Here is an 18,363-nt window from a genome sequence, read left to right on the forward strand (position 1 = left end):
CAGAGTGAGACTCCGTCTCAAAAAAAAAAAAAAAAAAAAAAAAGACAGTGAGACTCTGTCTCAATAAAAAACATACATTCGTTTACCTCAAGATGGTCAAACCAGTGCACAGACTCTCTCACTTGGCTCCCAGCTGCCCACTGGCTAGAAGTGTTTGACAGGTATGAAAACTCTTCTGCTGTTTGATTTTAGTAATAGATGTTTATTTCACTTGGCTATTCAAAGGCAGTGTTTACTTGTAAGTATGTAGTTTACCCTAAGAACCACCGTTTACTCAGATAGAATCTTCACTTGAAAAATATTTTAAGTGCAGACTGTTTTACTACTGCCAAATAATCTTGTCTTAATTTTTTTTCTTCATTTCCCTTAGATGAATTTTCCCCCTACTCATAAAAGTTTGATCAAAATGACGGTTAACTGCTCTAGGCAAGCACAGTCTGCATACTGAAGAAAATAAAGAGCAGCCAGATGTTTTCCTGAAAAGGGTGAGGTATATGTAAAAAGGAAAAAGAGAAATAATAGTAATAATAATAGGAAGATGAAGACAAAGGAGAAGGAAAAGAAGAGGAGGAGGATGAAGACAGGGAGGGAAAGGAGGAGGAGGAGAAGAAGAGAAAGTGGAAGAAGAAGAGGAAGAGGAGGAGGGGAGGAGCAGAAGAGAGAAGAAAGGAATAAAAAAGAGGCTGCTTCTTTTCACTATCATGGTACAAAGAACCCCTCAGAAGTTTGAGTTATTCACTTTTCAATGTACTTAAGGTGGGACCAATACAGTAGAAGGCTAAAATGTTGGCACCCTTTCAAAATAATAAGTATGATTTATTATTTGATGAACATATCTTTATAAGAGCAGTTACTCCATCATCTTAGAAGTCAGATTAGCAACTGGTATGATCTGAATGTTGATGTCCCCCTCCCCAGATTCATACGGTGAAATCCTAACCTCCAAGATGATAGTATTGGGAGGTAGGACCTTTTGGGAGGCGATTAGGTTATGGAGGTGGAGCCTTCATGAATGGGACTAGTGCCCTTATAAAACAGGCTCCAGAGACCTCCCTTGCCCTTTTTGCCATGTGAAGCTTCAGTAAGAAGGAGGTTATTTTAAGAGAAAGTGAGCTCTTATCGGACATTAAATCTGCCTTGATCTTGGACTTCTCAGCCTTCAGAATGGTGAGAAATAAATTTCTTTTGTTTATAAGCTACCCAGTTTATGGTATTTTGTTATAGAAACCCAAACAAACTAACTCTGATCATCTATTACTTCCTGATGATGCCTTTTAAATATCTTGAGATAAAGTCTCACTCTGTGGCCCAGGCTGGAATGCAATGGCATGATCACAGCTAACTGTAGCCTCAACCTCCTGTGCTCAAGTGATCCTCCCACCTCAGCCTTCTGAGTAGCTGGGACTACAGGCTAGTGCGACCCTACCCAGCTCATTAATTTTTTTTTTTTTTTTTTTTGTAGAGATATGGGTCTCGCTTTGTGCCCAGGCTGATCTCAAACTCCTGGCCTCAAGCGATCCTTCTGCCTTGGCCTCCCAAAGTGCTGGGAGTACAGACTTGAGCCATCACACCCAGCCCTGATGATACCTTTTCAAAGACATTCCAGTAAAAAAGACTTTTTTCCCCTCTATATCCTAACATTGACAGTTTTGGGAGGATTCAATGATATTTTAGTGTACCTTATCAAGTAATGCCATGGATAGCTGCTTGGCTGGCCCACCTCTTAATCCAGTTCCAGAAATTCCTTGCTGTTATTACAGCCCTCATTTTTTTTTTTTTTTCACTTGGGAACTGAATAAGAAAATAAAAATGCAGACAATGTCTTCTGTTGCAGAATGGTTGATGGCGTTAAAAAGAAATTAATCACTGTCATTATTTTGTCTAAAAGAATAAAAACAGCATATTACCAGACGTCCTCGGCATCTTCATCACATTCTGCACCAAACTGGCAAATATCACAGGTGGATGTCTCCTTTTGACTAGTTTCTCCAGAGCCTTCATGGACTGTAGGACAGAAAAAAGTAAAACGAATTCAGATAATTGTGCATTATATCTACAACCCCAGGACAATTCTGTATTAAAGTTGTTACTTTCCCAATGGACCTGTCTGCTATTGAAGCTTCATAAGAATGTCATAAGCAACTCTTTTCTTCCTCCAATTTAAAGACAACTCTAACAATAATATGCTTCCCATTGGTACGTGGTGAACACGTTCGCATTTTGCACACTAAATAAAACAACAAACGTGAGTTTATTGTATTCATCAAAATTATTTGCCTAATAAATAGACCATATGAAAGAGTTATTTAGTTAACAGGGTGTTAAATTTTCACCTCTCTGGGGGAAAGATCTACTGTCTATTTTACTGAAACGTATTTAGAATTTTCTTATTTCCAGATTACGAAACTTTTGGTCCAAAGAAAGTTTTCATGTATAATTTTTAAAAATTTAGATGAGCATCCCTGATTTATTAGATATGTCCACATTTTTTCCCTCAAACAGTTAAGTACTTACAAGAAAAAATATGTTGATTATAAGTTTTTATAAAATAGCTTTTAGTTGTTTTTTACTGTCATTTATTGAATCTCACATAAGTATTGCATAGAGCTAATCACAGTGATTCCTTGTTAGAGGGTTATGAACATATATTTTATTTTAAAAAATACATTGAGTCACTGTTTAGTCACTGATGATGATGATGATTGATATTGGTTCTTTTTTCCTCTAAATGACAAGTACAAAAACGGGCAATATATCACTCAATTATAAAGTTAGCTTTTCAAAATCAGGATACAACAGTGTAAATTGAGAAAAAATTTCTAGTATTTGAGTGCAAGGAATGAGCAACACTTTCAAGGTGAATTACCTCTTTTCCCAGTTAAAAATATATCATTGAAAGAAAAAGTAGTTTTATTTTAAAATGAAAAATTGCAGTCAACTAACTATTGCATACACAGATCATATACACTTAAAAACAGATGTTTAAATCAAGGGAATCTTTAAGAAGTGCACTTCTGCAAAAGATAACATATTTTAAACAGAAAAAGAACATAAGCAATTAATTCCAGCATCAGTTCCTGTCCTTATGAACATTTTAAATAACAAAGACAATTTATTAACATGCACCTTGAACCTGTCAAATCCAGTCTTACTTACTTTGTTTTAATATGTTATTTTCTCTTCATTTCTTCTTTGGTTATTAACAAGAGTTTTTAATACTTATAAAATCAAAGATCTTTAGTTTTCTTTAATCTCCTGCTGTTCAGATGAGTAATTTGATTTACTCAAAAAAGGACAAGAAGACATCCCTAGGAGAGTTATCTGTTTTGTAACTCTTCCAAGAAAGGTGGAGGGATTTATTTTTTCTAAAACATTTTTTTTCCTGTGCTTGATAGTCAACACTTACATTTTTAAAACAGTATGAAGTAAATAGGTCAATTTCAATTGCAAAAGTATTGATGGTATAGTTTTCAATTTGGATGTCTTAAGAAAAAAAACGTGTCCTCCCCAACAGGAAGAAGGAATTTTAGACTCTGATAAAATAAACAGCACTTATCTTATTATCCACTCTACTACTTTAATATAGGCAAGACCATTAGAGTGGACCACGGGGATAAGAGGGAAGCTGGGGCCTCATCTCAGGGGAGACTGAACAGCTGAGGTCGGTCTCTGTATTACTTTCTTATTATTAATGCAACACAGAAGCTGCTAATGGGAGAAAGCCTTTTAGTGTTAGCAAGATTAGCAACTTCCAGACTAAAACTTCCCATTACTCAGGAAAGATACGAACACAATGGCAAGGACCTTAATGAATGGTGATGGCCACTTAGAGACAGCCCCATTTTCTTCAGGAGTTGAGATCTTTGGTAAGGGATCGACTGGAGGTCATCCAGGGATAAATTTTGCTATCTCAGCAGGACTAATAATAATATTTCTACCAGAAGTCACATTACATTTCTATAAAAGGGCAATTATTGGTAAAATGGAGATGTTTGGAAATTCTCCGATAAGGAGAAGTACATTCAAAAGAAGCAGTGGGAATACCCCCATCAATAAGTATTGTGTGAATAAAGTGCCTTTCTATGAAGTCACCCACAAAGAAATATAAAATAAAATCTTTCCACATTACTGGAAACATAGGTTTGCGCCTTTGTATAATAGTAAAAAAGGACTTAATCAGTGCTCAACTTTCATTTCACTTTTTATACCAGTGGTTCTTAAATAGGATCTGATTCAGAGGCTTTCGTGGATCTTGTTTGTTAATATGTTTTTTTTTTTTCTTTTTTTTTAAAATAAAAATGCCCTGAGATATCCTTGGAGATACTGAATTGGACTTAGCTGGGCGCTTGAATATGCCTGTTCTGAATACAGACTATCTCCGAGGAAGAATCTCTGCCTTAAACAATACCAAGAAGGCTTCATCTGTCCAGAGCACCCTCCTCAGGCATCATCTAGCACAGGGCTTCTGATGCTTTAAAGCACACAGGAAGCACCTGGAAGTTTAGTTAAAATGCAGATTCTGATTCATTAGGTGCAAGGTATGGTCTCAGGTTCTGTATTTCTTAAAGTCCCCAGATGCTGCTGCTGTTGGTCCACAGACCACATTTTGAGTAGAAAGAATAGCATTGTGTTTTTCAAACCACAGTTCACAACGTTTTAGCAGGTAGTGAAATTAATGCATCATGACTTGCATTTTTGTAAACATGAAACACACTATACTAGTCTAGTAAATACTAGACTGCATCTTATTTAGCAAGTACATGTTTTATTTTATAACACTGCTTTAGTTATACATATGTACTTACATACAGGGTTGCAATATAAATTGCAATTCTTACTAAAGGTCACAGTAACAAAAGCTTGAAAACCACTGATTTAGTACACGTTACACTCTCAGTAAATGTGTGTTAAATTGGACTGCTACTTCCTTCTCTTCTTTCTATATTACCAGTAACAGGAAAGATCAGTGCTTATTTGCATCCATACACTGATTAAGAATAAAATTCATTTATCTTAAAGTATTATCTTAATCACGCATTTATATTTTAAGCTCTTTTATTTTGAGTTGCAAAGTAAGATAATTATTTCCCATTATTTTATAGAAACTTAGGTTTTGGCAAATGATTGAGGGAAATTTGAGGGGTGAGGGAGGTGGAGCTACTGAAAGAACATTATCCCTAATATTCTGCCCTTCCATTAAAATGTATTTAACACCACCCTGTTCTTCTTGCTAGTCCTATATGATGATGAATCCAGTTCTCACTGTCATGCTTCTTGTGACTTATAATATTCTTAACCTGTCATACCATTTCTGAAAACAGTGCACTCTAATGTTCAAACATGGGTAAGCATTGTAATTCACTTTGTTAAAAATGCAATTAAAATTGAAATTCAGCGAAATGAAGTCATTTTTCTATATCTGCTCGTTCCTCATTCACAAATCCAGCCAATCTTGAATCAAAATATTCAGAAAAAAATACAAAATAACAATGCAGAAATACAAATAATAAAAAATAAAAATATAGTATAACAAATTTTTACACAGCATTTATGTTGTATTAAGTATTCCAAGTAATCTAGAGATGATTTAAATTATATGTGAAGATGTGCATAGGATACACCACTTTAATATCATCAGGGACTTGAGCATCCACAAATTTTGGTATACTGTGGGGAGGGTGGGTCCTGGACCCAATCCCCTGAGAAGACTGAAGGATGACCACACACAGATCTTAAGGGTACCTGATATGGTTTGGATATTTATCCTCTATGAATCTCATGTTGAGATGTAATCCTCAACGTTGGAGGTACGGGTTGGTAGGAAGTGTTTGCATCATGGGGGTGGATCCCTTATGAATGGCTTAGGACCATACCCTTGGTGATGAGGCAATTTTCTCTCAGTTAGTTCACATGAGATCTGCTTGTTTAAGAGTCTGGTGAGATCTGCTTGTTTAAGAGTCTGGCGAGATCTGCTCGTTTAAGAGTCTGGAACCTCTTCATTCTCTCTCTTGCTGCCTGTCTCGCCACATGACACACCTGCTGCCACTATGCATTCTGTCATGAGTAAAAAGCTCCCTGAGGCCTCACTGGAAGCAGATGCCGGCACTATGCTTCTCATACAGCCTGCAGAACCATGAGCCAAAATAAACTTTTTTCCCTTATAAATCATCCAACCTTAGGTATTCCTTTAGAGCAATGCAAATGGACTAACTCAGTAGCCTTTAATTAGTGTTGAGAAGTGCATATAAAGACACACAGAACAACTCTATCATCCCAGAAAGTTCCCTGGTTACTCTTCCCAGGCAATGCCCTACCACTACCCTGTCTATATATGGGTAGATCTCTATCACCACAGATTAGTTTTAACTATTCTAGAACATCGTATCAGTGGAATAACTCAATATGTAATTTTTGTGTCAAGTTTCTTTCACTCAAAATAATAACTTTTGAAATTAATTCAGGTAGTTGCATGTATCAATAGTTTATATCTTTTTATTGCTTAGTATTCCACTGAATGAGACACTGCAGGTTATTTATTCACTCTCCTGTTGAAGGATATCTGGGTTGTTTTCAGTTATTGACTGAAAATTATAATTGGGTATTTATGAATAAAGCTGCTGTACAAATCCTTGTAAAAGACTTTGTGTACACATATGTTTTTATTTCTCTTGAATAAATAACTAGCAGCAGGATTACTGAATCTTAAGGCAAAAATTATTGTTGTTGGTGGTTTTTAAATTCCCCACCTGCAGGAATGTTTAATATCTTTTGGGTACAAACCTGTTGTCAGATATATGTGTTGCAATATTTTTCTCGGTCTATTTTGTTGACAGTGCTAACCTTGCATTCCTGGGAAAAGTCAAACTTGATCTTTGTATATTAACTTTTTAATATATTGCTGGATTTCATTTGCTAATATTTTGTAGGGCATTTTTGTATTTATTTTCACGAAATATATTGGCTATAATTTTCTTTTCTTGTATTTTCCATGCCTGCCCTTCATGAAATGAGCTGAAAAGTGTTCCCAAGTCTGCTATTTTATGAGAGTTTGTGTCAGATTAGTATTATTTTTTATTCATATGTTATAACTCACTAGTGAAACTATCTGGTCCGGGAGTGATTTTTTTGTTCTTGTTGTTCAATTACAAATTTGATTTCTTTATACAAGGCTATTTCATTTTTTATTTTATTGATTTCTGTTCTTATATCCTTGTGCTACATACTTAAGACTTAATTTATTATTTTTCTAGTTTCTTAAAATGGAAGTAGAAATGCTTGACTTTATGTCTTTTTTGTTTTCTCATATGGGTATTAAAATGTATAAATTGCCTTCTAAAGATTGCTTTAGCTGCATACCACAAATATTGATATGTTGTATTTTCATATATTTCTGTTCAAAATATATATTGTAATGTCCTTTGAGATTTCTTAGACTCATGAATTATTTAGTAGTGTGTTTTTAACTTCCAAATATTTGGGGGTTTTCAAAGGCATATTATTTTTATTCATCTTCATTAAATTTAATAATTTAATTTATCATCATTGGAGAACACATTGTTTAATTTAAATACTTTGAAATGTATTGTAACTTGTTTTATGGCCCAGGATATGGTCTATCTTTTTGAGTATTCCATGTGCACCTTAGAAGTTGTAACTTGCTCTAGTGTGGAACAATTTTCTATTAATGTTAATTAGCTTACATTGATGGTTAGTGTTGTTCAAATCATCCATAACTATACTGATTTTTATTTAATTGTTTTATCTATTACTGAGACAATAGTGTTAAAATCTATATTGGTGACTGTAAATTTGCATCTAGTTCTCTTGTTTTGTCAGTTTTTGTCTCATACTTGGGAGCTTTGTACTGGGGGTATAAACTTTTAGTAGTCTTATGTCTTCTTGAATAAGTGATTCTTTTATCATTATGAAATGACCCATTAAAATTTCAAGCACTGTTCAGCTTGAAATCTACTTTATTTTGATATTCACATTGCCTCACCAGGTTAATTTTTTGCTTATTGTTTCCATCATTTTACTTCCAATCTCTTTGCTCCTTAAGTTTAAAGTGTGTTTCTTTTAAACGACATACAATTTAGTCTAACTTATAAAAAAATGTAGTCTGGATTTAATCAGGGTGTTTAGTCCTTTTACTTCAATTACTGATATGTTTAGTTTTAAGCTCACCAACTTGGTGTTTGCTTCATATTTGACCAATCTTCTCTTTCTCTGTTTCCAATTCTGTCTTTTTTGTGTGTAATAAAGTATTCTTAGGTATATATTTTACTTTATCTCCAATAAATTTTTGGTGGGGAGGTAGTGTTTCTTTGTTATTATTATGGTGGTTGCTTTAAGGATTACAATATGCATCTTTAAATTATTCTAATCTATTACTTCATGAAAAATTTACTAACTTTATGACAATATATTTCTAATTATCATATTCCAGTCTTTGCAATCTTATTGTCATGCATTTTATTTCTACCTATGTGATAAAACTCATGTCCTTTTAAAAAATTATTTTTACTTTATACAGCCATTCTACTCTTTTGTGTTAATTTCAAAGGCAAAAAGCTAAAGTTTGCTGTACAAATGAAGACCCTTGCCAATCGCTGCTAAATGATTTGACGTCTGTTCTGTATTTGCCCTAACTTTTCAAGACTTATCTGTAGTACCACATTCTCCATGAAAAACACTTTTGGCATATGATGCAGAATAGATTGTATCATTTTCCCCCATTATCTTTCCTCCCTTTCTGATAAAAGGATTATATGTTTCTTGCCATAGCTGCATGACTTGCAGTTCCCTGATATCATCATTAGTTTTCTGACATGCTTTTGCCATTGAAATGTGAGTGGAATCGAGAGAGTTCTTAATAGAAGCTATTAAAAAGCTATCATGCGAATTTCTTTTTTTCTTGCTCTTTCCTTCTGTACAAAAAAGGCACATCTCAAAATATGGGCTATTCCTTCAACCAGTTCCAGAAGGAAAAGATACATAGAGCACAGTCACAGTTGACTTCAGTTATCAAAGCAAGGAATATGCCAATGATTCTGTAAGCCTCTGAGATTTTGAGGTCATCTGTAATTTTAGCTTTACCTAGTGAAAGCTGACTAATAAAATATGGATTAATGTTCTTGATAAATTCTAAGGAAATAAATATTTTTACATCATTTTCCACAGTTCAGATTTTGGTTGCTTTACTTACCTATACAAACCAAGATCTCCTTTTAATTTTCTCCAAATCTGCCTTCAAACTTTCTAACATTTTCTTTCTTTGTCAGCATAGATTTCATAATAGTTAAGGTATGTTTCTTCTGTTACATTTTGACTTTCTCCCAACATAACACTACTATTCCTACTTTATGCATGGTTCAAATTTTCTCTTCCATATAGCTCTAGTACGTCTCTCTCATCAACATGTAAGATGTCCCATTTAAATTAAGCATAGCATAACATTAAACACACTATAAATGTGTATAAATAGAAGTATTTACATACATCAAGTGTGAAATAAAGCAGGAGGTCCCCGAAACTATCAGGTTATGTTAACAAAAAAAAAAAAGGAGACTTCTAGATGTAAAATATGACACAAAAATACTGGTTCTACACTCATTTAAATTATTACAAAGCTGAGAAAAGAGCTTTTACACATATTTTATGCAGATATTAATCTGGTTATCTCAAACTTTAGAATGTACTTTTCTCCTATTTTAGTCAATATCAATCTAGTCGTCAGTGTTTTTTTCTTAAATAGGTAACAAAATAGTTCTTGATAGGCTTATCTTTTTTTCACTTTATTTACATAGATAAAGAAATGATTAGTGATAGCATTTAATATATCTGTGGTAGCTAAAATGACTATCAAGTTATGAACAGCAATTTTTCTTTTTGAATAAATTATAAAAATTATTGTCTCATTATCACAAAAAATCTGAACTGTGAGTTTACATTCAAATAAAGGACATATTTGACTTAGAAAATAAAAAGAAAATTTTAAATAAAAACTCTCCATTCTGTTCTTTAATTTGTACAACTTGCCTATTTTGCATCTTGTGTGAGTTTTCCCTCCATATGCTTCTCCCACATGTGAGTAAGTTGTATTTAAATGATGGAAGCTGTTGACAGTTCCTAGAGGCCTAGACAATTCTAAGTTGCTGTTTTTGAGCTGTAGTCATATTTTCTTTAAAATTTTCTAAATTTTCCCTAGAAACCCCAATACAACTTTAAAGAAAAATAGTAAGAAAATACTTTCCTTTTTTTCATAGATTATGACATATGAGTCATATGAATAATAGTTATACTGTTACATCATATTATTAAAATGTGAAAACAAGAAGTAGCATTTTGGTTTGTTATCTATAAAACTAAAACAAAATACTGCATATGTATCTGTCGTAGTGCAGTAACATATGTTCAGATTTTAGGGAGGAAATCCATTATCTTTGTTTCTTTTTGATTAAAAAATATATCACCACTGATAATTTTTAATTTTAAATTGATTTTAATGCCAAAAACTAAATTACACTCAAACATAATGGTTTACAATTCCAAAATCCACTTGAAAGGCCCAAGAACCAAGCTTATGATTAAACAAATGTAATTTCATATTAAAGACTTCAAAAGAAGAGATCATTACAGAATATTTAATTTTTCATAATTAAGCTAGTTTGCTAGAGCTTGACAAAGCTTCTTTAGAAATCACACATAATTTATCTTTTGCATATTAATGAAAAATAATTTAAGAGATTAATACAAAGCTACTATATTGAGGGAGAATTCTATTATCATTTAAGCCTGTCAGAGTTACAACTGAAGATACTCAGTTTATTTTAAACAGGAGAAAGAGATTAATGAAGTCAGGAAGGAAGGAAAGAAGAAAGGAAGGAAGGAAGGCAGACAGCCTGATATCATGCATAGCAAAATTCATTTAGAGCAGGTTACTATGCCAGACTTCATGAAAATATATCATACCAACAATATGGTATTATAATTAAATATAGCCGTTATTCCCAGGATAATTTATTTGAATCATTTTATGCATATTCATATAAACGGTTTTTAATTTTTTCTTTATTTAATTCCTGAAAGATGAGGAATTTCTTTTTTATTGGTAAATTATAAACATTTGCTTGGGCTACTGCAGGGCAAATCCCAGTTAGAGGGGATTGAGAAAAGCCTGGGAGGTTACTAAGTGGAAACAGTAAATGTAGCCAATACTTTCGCACAGATTTGCTAATGAGGAGAACAGAGAATGCAGCATTACTTGGATAAAAATGTAGGGTCAAGAGAGAGATTTTATGGAAGAATAGTGCTCAGGCATCGTTGTGTGCTAAGAGGAATCACAGAGCATAAAGGAACAAAGTTAGATGGGAAGGAAAGCGGGTAATTACAGGAGCAAAGTAGGGATTGGGTTTAGAGAGAGGTGTGGTGGTTGGTCTTAGAAGCAGGACCATGTCTTCTGGAGGAAGAGGGATGGCAGAGTATGCAGGTACATATGTAGAGAGGCGGTGCCACTGAAAAGGCAAGATGAAGTTGATCTCCTCTACTTGTATTTGTTGTTTCTCTTGTATTTACATCTAAGGAGGTCATCAGTTGAGGTGATGTAACAAGGAAGAAGGAGGTGTGAAATACTGCAGGAAAATTAATGTGAATAAAGGAAGACCAAAAGTCTTTCTAAGTCTTTCTTACCTCAATTTGTTGCTTGCCAACTTTGTACTTAATTCTTCTAATTAGTAAGCCTCTAACGAATAAAGATGTATCTTTATTAACTTACACTTCTGTATGTCTTTAGCAAATGGCATTTGGTTTTGATGACTTAAAGGTATTTTGTGATAGAGCAAGTTTCATTTGAATAATCAAATAAAGACTTAATTGCCAATTGAGTTAACTTTAACCTACTAAATATTTGTTTTGGTAGAGGGACTTCATAATCTGTTAATAACTTACTCCATGTTTATGTCCTAAATATTTTCCCATTCTGTCACCACTGTAGTGGTTGTGATCTTTATCATAACTTGCCTAAATTTTAAAGTAACCTTCTAACTAGCTGATTTATGTACTTACAAACCTGCCTTTCTCAAACATATCTCCCATGTCTCTTACTGAAATGAAAATCTAATAGTGACACTTAAAACTGAAAATGACATTAAGTAATCAAAATGCACTTGCATCTTCACAAAATTCTCCTAATGCTAAAAGAAGCAGATTTGGGTTGTCCAGAGTCTTTTTTGAGGCTCAGAACTTTTAGTTGTAAAATAAGATGCCTGCCGTGCTCATGCAGATTAAATAGGAAGATGTGTGACTTTGCTTTGCACCCTCCAAATTGCTCTGCCACTCTAAGGCGTTACCATTAAGAAAGTGTTAAAGGTGAAGGAAAGTCATTATCTTATTCCAAGTAAGATGGTTCTTTGAAGGAAGTTCACAGCTGAGCATCTCAAATGTGAATTTTTGACCTGATAATGATGCTGAAGTAGAAATATTTGTATGAACAGAGGAATAAGAAACACAAAACAACATAACAAAAACAGATAAATATATTGTGGAGCCTATAGTAAAAGTCTTCCTCTGAAACATCCAAATTTGGTTTCTTATACTGAGGAGTAAAAGGATCAAGGGAGGAGCAAAGGAGCAAGTAAGAAATAGATAAGAAGTCCCCAGTAGATATCTTCAGAAATTGCCTGGAGCTCCAGCCTCTTTGTTTTAGTGCACTGGACTTTGGATAAAAGAAAGCACTAAAGTGATGTTTTCTCTTTTCTTATTGATGAAGACAAAAACAAAATAAGGGCTTTATCCTTTTCTTTTAGTACTTGCCTACTATGGGTAGTAGTTTTCACTGTAAGCCTGACACATTATCCATCTAAGTCTAACTTCTAAGTCTAGGTAAAACTTAAAGAAGAAATTTAAAAAATCAGGCTTGTTTAAATACATAACTTATTTGATATAAATAGAACAATGAAATAAAAGAGTAGCAAAAACATAAAAAGCCAATTTTAAGAGGTCAACATATTTTGTAAAATTGGTAGTTTATAGCAATAATTTTTTTGAATTGCCTGTAATATTTTCCAGCCTAGTTTTGTTAACTAAGGCCTTTTTCCTGGTTGTTTTTTTTTTTTTTTTTTTTTTGGGAGGGGGGAATTACAATAACCAAAACATTAGAAAGAATGGCAAAACAGAATTCAGTGCCTGTAATTAGTTTCAGTCTTTTGCTAGATCCAGCTACATACCTTCCTTGACCCCCTGCTTGACTCACATTGAGGGACCCTATTTCATCTCTACAATTTCTCTTTTGCTATTGGCTCTAGGTGGTAGAGTCAGTGACTCCTGTGATTCCTTCTTCCAGCTTACAACTGCCCCTCAAGCTCTGGTTTCAAATCCATAATTTATAGTCTACCCCCTAGGACCCCTGAAGACCTCTGCAGTGATGCCCCATCTTGGAATCTGCTCCACGAGCAGCCAAATAAGGAGGTCCCAGCACCTTAAGTTTCATTCCTATCTATCCAAAGTGTTTTCACACACTTTATTTTAAATCAGCATACAAACAACAACAGCAACAACAACAGATAGCAAGAAGAAAAATGTATCCTCAAACATTTAAGGACAGGAAGATCAGATTTATTTGATTTCAGGTGTGAAAGAAGACATGACCATCTTCCACAAAATGAAAAAAAAAAAGAAAACAAAAAACAAAACTCACAAAATGGTCTAAGAAAGCTGAAGAGCTGGAATAGGTTAGAAATTGACTTTGAACTAATCAATATGTCTGCTTACGAAACCATTAGCTCAGTCTGAAACTATAAAGTGAAAATAAATATTTTTGGAAAGACATCTAGTTTTAAAAAAAATGCATGAGTTTTAGAGAAAATTTTACTGCCATTAGATCACCAAGGTTACCCAGAGATAAATGCAAAGAGATAAATTTTTTAAAATTAACAATGTTCTATTTAGAACTTCTTAATCAGGTTAATTTTTTCAACTTTAGGTTTTTAAATTCAAACTACTTTCATTCCTAGCTGCATCAAGTTTCATGGATCTTCTATTTTTAAACATGTTATACCTTAATTGTAATATAATTGGAAATCAATCAATTTCCCTGTTTTTTCTCAATTTAGAAAAAAAAATATATATATATCTTCAAGTTTAGGGGGAAAATTGCTATTGGCCTGAACTATGAAGGTTTAGGTTTAACTGGCACCATTATTACTTTTGTTTAATGCTTGTTTTAAGGATATTATACAAATATTGAAGGACATATAAGCTAAAATTTTCAGGTATAAGTTATAATTTAGATTTGTGAATGAATAAAGGCATATTGGAAACAATAATAAACCCAAGAAGCATTTTAAATGTCAAAGGATCTGTCTTACTATAACATAGTGAGTCACACTGATGGAATTAATGACAAAATTTTTGAAATTCATGTTTTGTAGGGCTTCACTGTTGTTCATATAATTTCAGATTATGCCTCAGTTTAGAAGCCAATGAAGTATTTCTAATAACTATGAAATACAGGTTAATAAACAATTTTGAATGACTTTTTAAAAATGTAAATCTGATTACGATATAAGCCTGTTTAGTTCAAAGGCTTTAAGGATGAAAATACACAGTCCTTATCATCGTATTCAAAGTCTTTCATGATTTTCCCCCACCCTACCATCTCACCTTCATCTCTAGCCCCCTGGGCATGTTTCTTATGCTGCAATTATACTTGTCATGTTGCCAGGGATTTATACACACTGTAATCACTATCTATAAGGGCATATCTCCTCTTGCCTCTGTGGCTGATTCAGACTCTAACTTGAAGATTCAGCTACAGCATCACACCATTTAGGAAAGATGTAGTCACTTTCCTCCCCTTTCCTCCATCCTTGTGTTGGGCTCTTAATTTGTGGCCCCACAAGTACTTAGTAATTATCGCATTCTAGAACTTGAGTTATTTTTATGATTCTTTCACTGTTTAACCTTGAGTTCTTCAAGGTTATGTCATATGTTTCATTTGCTTTTATATCCATCTTAGCACGGGGCTTGAGAGGTAAGAACTAGAGGTCAAAGAAATTTCAGAATTTGAGATCTTTAAATCATAGCAGTTCTAGGTAATAACAAGATGTAACCACACGTCCAGATGGTTAAACCGAAGTTGAGGAGTCTGAGGACTATGGGGCCAATGTTGAGAAGAAAGATCAAATAGACCTTTTGGTAGTTATTAGAGTTGTGCAGTCAATGTCCAGGCATAAGGCAAGTTTGCATTTCCTAGGTGCCCTGTGGTTGACTGTGTCACATTATTTATTCTGACTAATGAGTTGCTGAGTGGAAAGTGACATGGGGTCAATTCAGGGTAGAACATGTAATTCCAAGTTGCAGACCCTGAAGAGCACTCTTTCCCTACTGTGCGAGTGCTTAGAACAAGTAAGGGAGGAGGCCAAATTAGGAGGCTGTGCAGCAGAGAGATAGTAAAAAGTGTCAAATGTGGCATATAATTTGAAAAGAGAACTGATGAGATTTACTGATGTCCTGGGGACAGGTGTAATGTCAATGTTTAAGATAGCTGCTCTCTGTCCAGGTCCTCTGGTGACTACAATATGCAGAGCCAGCTGCCCCACCTAGCATCTTGCCCAACTAACTGCAGTGAACAAGTAGTGAGAGTGAGAAGTGAGCCTTGGTTTTCTTAAGCCACTAAATTTTGGGGGATGTTTTACTATTGTCTAACTTTACACAACCTAGCACTACTTGAATATTTTACAAGATAAGGCTAAGTGGCACGGATGCAATCTGCTTATTCTTACATGTAGGATGAGGTCTATATTATAGATCTTATACCTTCTTAGAAACCTGAAACGTGTCAATTTCACCATTAGCTCTCAAGTACCCAGCTACCTGATTGGTTACCCTAAAAAAGAGTACCGTCATCTCTCAGGGTCTGTGAGGGATTAGTTCCAGGAATCCCTGTGAACACCAGAATCCATAAATGCTCTGTTCCCTAAAATAAAATTGTATAGTAATTGCATATAACCTATGCACATCCTCTCATCTACTTTAAATCATCCCTATGCTATTTATAATACTACAATGTAAATGCTACGTAAATAATCCTTATACTGTTTTAGGGAATGATGGCAAGAAAAAGTCTGTACATGTTCAGTACAGACGCAATCATCCACGTTTTTTCAAATATTTTATTCCTTAGTTGGTTGAATTCATGGATATGGAACCCACAATACAGAGGGCTGACTACATACGAAAATAAGTCATGCGCTGAGTCACTGAGAAAAGTGATAGTGATGTGGAGTTCAGCAACCTATAACTAAAGTATGGGGAAAAGGTGGCATAGGCAAACAGCATGAACTTCAAATAAGAAGCATTTTATTGGATAGTGATGCTGGATTGCATTGAAAGTGGTTTGAAAATGACAGTACGAAGCAACGAATATATAGTCTGCTAGCTTTACACCAGAGATGAGAGTAGAAGTAGATAAGGTTTGAGGGGTGTTGCTCTCTAGTAGAGGAGAAGACAGGAGCAAACTGTTGGAACATTTAGAACAATTTAACCTTACTTTTTCTATAGAGCTAATATTGATAATAACTATCAAAAAAGGTGCAAGAATATACCTAAATTCTTGCATCCTTAAATAGGCCCAATTTCACTTTCACAGAACATACAGGAAATATATTCGAATAATCTCTTGTATTTTAAAAGTTATATTCTCATGCATACTTTAAAAAACTTAAAGCACTTTGATACAAAGATCAGACTGTGGCTGATTCAGGCTATCCCCAAAAGCCGGGGGCAAGGTGGGGGAACCAACACATTTTTTTCCTACCTCAAGACACATTCTGTTTCCTGACCAAATCCATACCCACACAACATCCTGTACTGTTGCTTTCATTTTTCCTCAATGCTGCTTAGATTTCTTCATGAATATTCGTATTTTTAGATTAGATAAAATGAATAGAAGTCTTTTTCCCTGAAAAATATGTGGTGTGATTCAAAGAAAATGTTAATGAAATGAAATACTTAAAATTTTGTGAAATATTGATATGCAGCAACTGATTTTGTCTCTATACTCAAATGCTTTTTCTTTGTGTATCTGAAGTACCATTCTTATGGGATTATGTAGATGTACAAGCACTGGTATTGACAGCATTTTTAAGTGGGAGAGAAGAGAGAGGAAAAGAGATTTAATCTATATAGTAGTCCACGAAGACTAATCATATATTTGCTGCATCATATTCATTTTTTCAGGAATACCACTTCCATATAGGAATACTTTCCACCAGCACAACACAAGTACTCCAAATGAAGAGGACACGGCCTGAGTTGCTGAATTCCATGTCAGAAGCATGGGCTGTCTTTCATGACAAATCTCATTCCTCCTCTGCTCCCACACTGCCTGACAAGCAGTTCAAAGAGAAAGGTTGTTAACCACATTCCTTAGCCTAAAAAGGGTTTCCAAATAAAACATGTACCTTGCTTTACTCTTAAGAGGGTCAGATGGGCCGGGTGCGGTGGCTCAAGCCTGTAATCCCAGCACTCTGGGAGGCTGAGACGGGCGGATCACGAGGTCAGGAGATCAAGACCATCCTGGCTAACACGGTGAAATCCCGTCTCTACTAAAAATACAAAAAAAATTAGCCAGGTGTGGTGGTGGACGCCTGTAGTCCCAGCTACTCGGGAGGCTGAGGCAGAAGAATGGCGTAAACCCGGGAGGTGGAGCTTGTAGTGAGCCAAGATCGCACCACTGCACTCCAGCCTGGGCAACAGAGCGAGACTCCGTTTCAAAAAAAAAAAAAAAAAAGAGGGTCAGATGGTTGAGGTAGTGATTTGTTTGTGTGTAGATGGGTTTGTGCAAAGAAATGAAAAAAATATTCAGGTGAGGTATTTCTAAATGGGGAAGATGTGTTTTAATGATAGTGTGTATTTTATATCAGCTATACCTGGCAGAGTCCCAGGGCAAGGTGAGTATACTATAAACAAGGAAATCTCCTTAGTGAAAACTGCTATATGTTGAGAGAAATCTGTGGGTGGGATAGGATATAACAGCCAAGGGTGTCACTTGTGTAGTACATGTTTTTAAAAGCAGGTTTCACATCAGTTTTAATGCAGCTGGGAATGATTTCAACATTTTTTTTTTAAAGCAAGTTACTTGTATTTAACTCCTATTTAAAAACTCAAGACTATATATCATCAGCAGCCCAACATTAGATTATAAATAAAAACCAGCCTCAGAACTTCAGGAAAATTAAGAAGCCAGTTGCATTCTTGGTGAATAGAAATGTACACTTCAAAACCTACTAGTTTGTTTAGTGCATCTGTTAAACGATACAATATCCACATCTATGATTACTCCAGAGATCAAATTAAAAACATTCC

General features: G+C 34.5%; 1 protein-coding gene across 2 annotated transcripts in view; it reads right to left on the reverse strand.

The window, feature by feature from the left end:
* Positions 1-18,363, reverse strand: part of TMEFF2 (transmembrane protein with EGF like and two follistatin like domains 2) — a 256,081-nt gene that overhangs the window by 122,136 nt on the left and 115,582 nt on the right. For both annotated transcript variants that reach the window (XM_005573793.5, XM_074009603.1), the window contains exon 5: positions 1,908-2,004. In XM_005573793.5, coding sequence (XP_005573850.1) covers positions 1,908-2,004 — 97 coding nt within the window. The remainder of the gene's footprint in view (positions 1-1,907; positions 2,005-18,363) is intronic.

This window comes from Macaca fascicularis, chromosome 12 (assembly GCF_037993035.2).
Source record: "Macaca fascicularis isolate 582-1 chromosome 12, T2T-MFA8v1.1".
NCBI classification, from domain to species: Eukaryota; Metazoa; Chordata; class Mammalia; order Primates; family Cercopithecidae; genus Macaca; species Macaca fascicularis.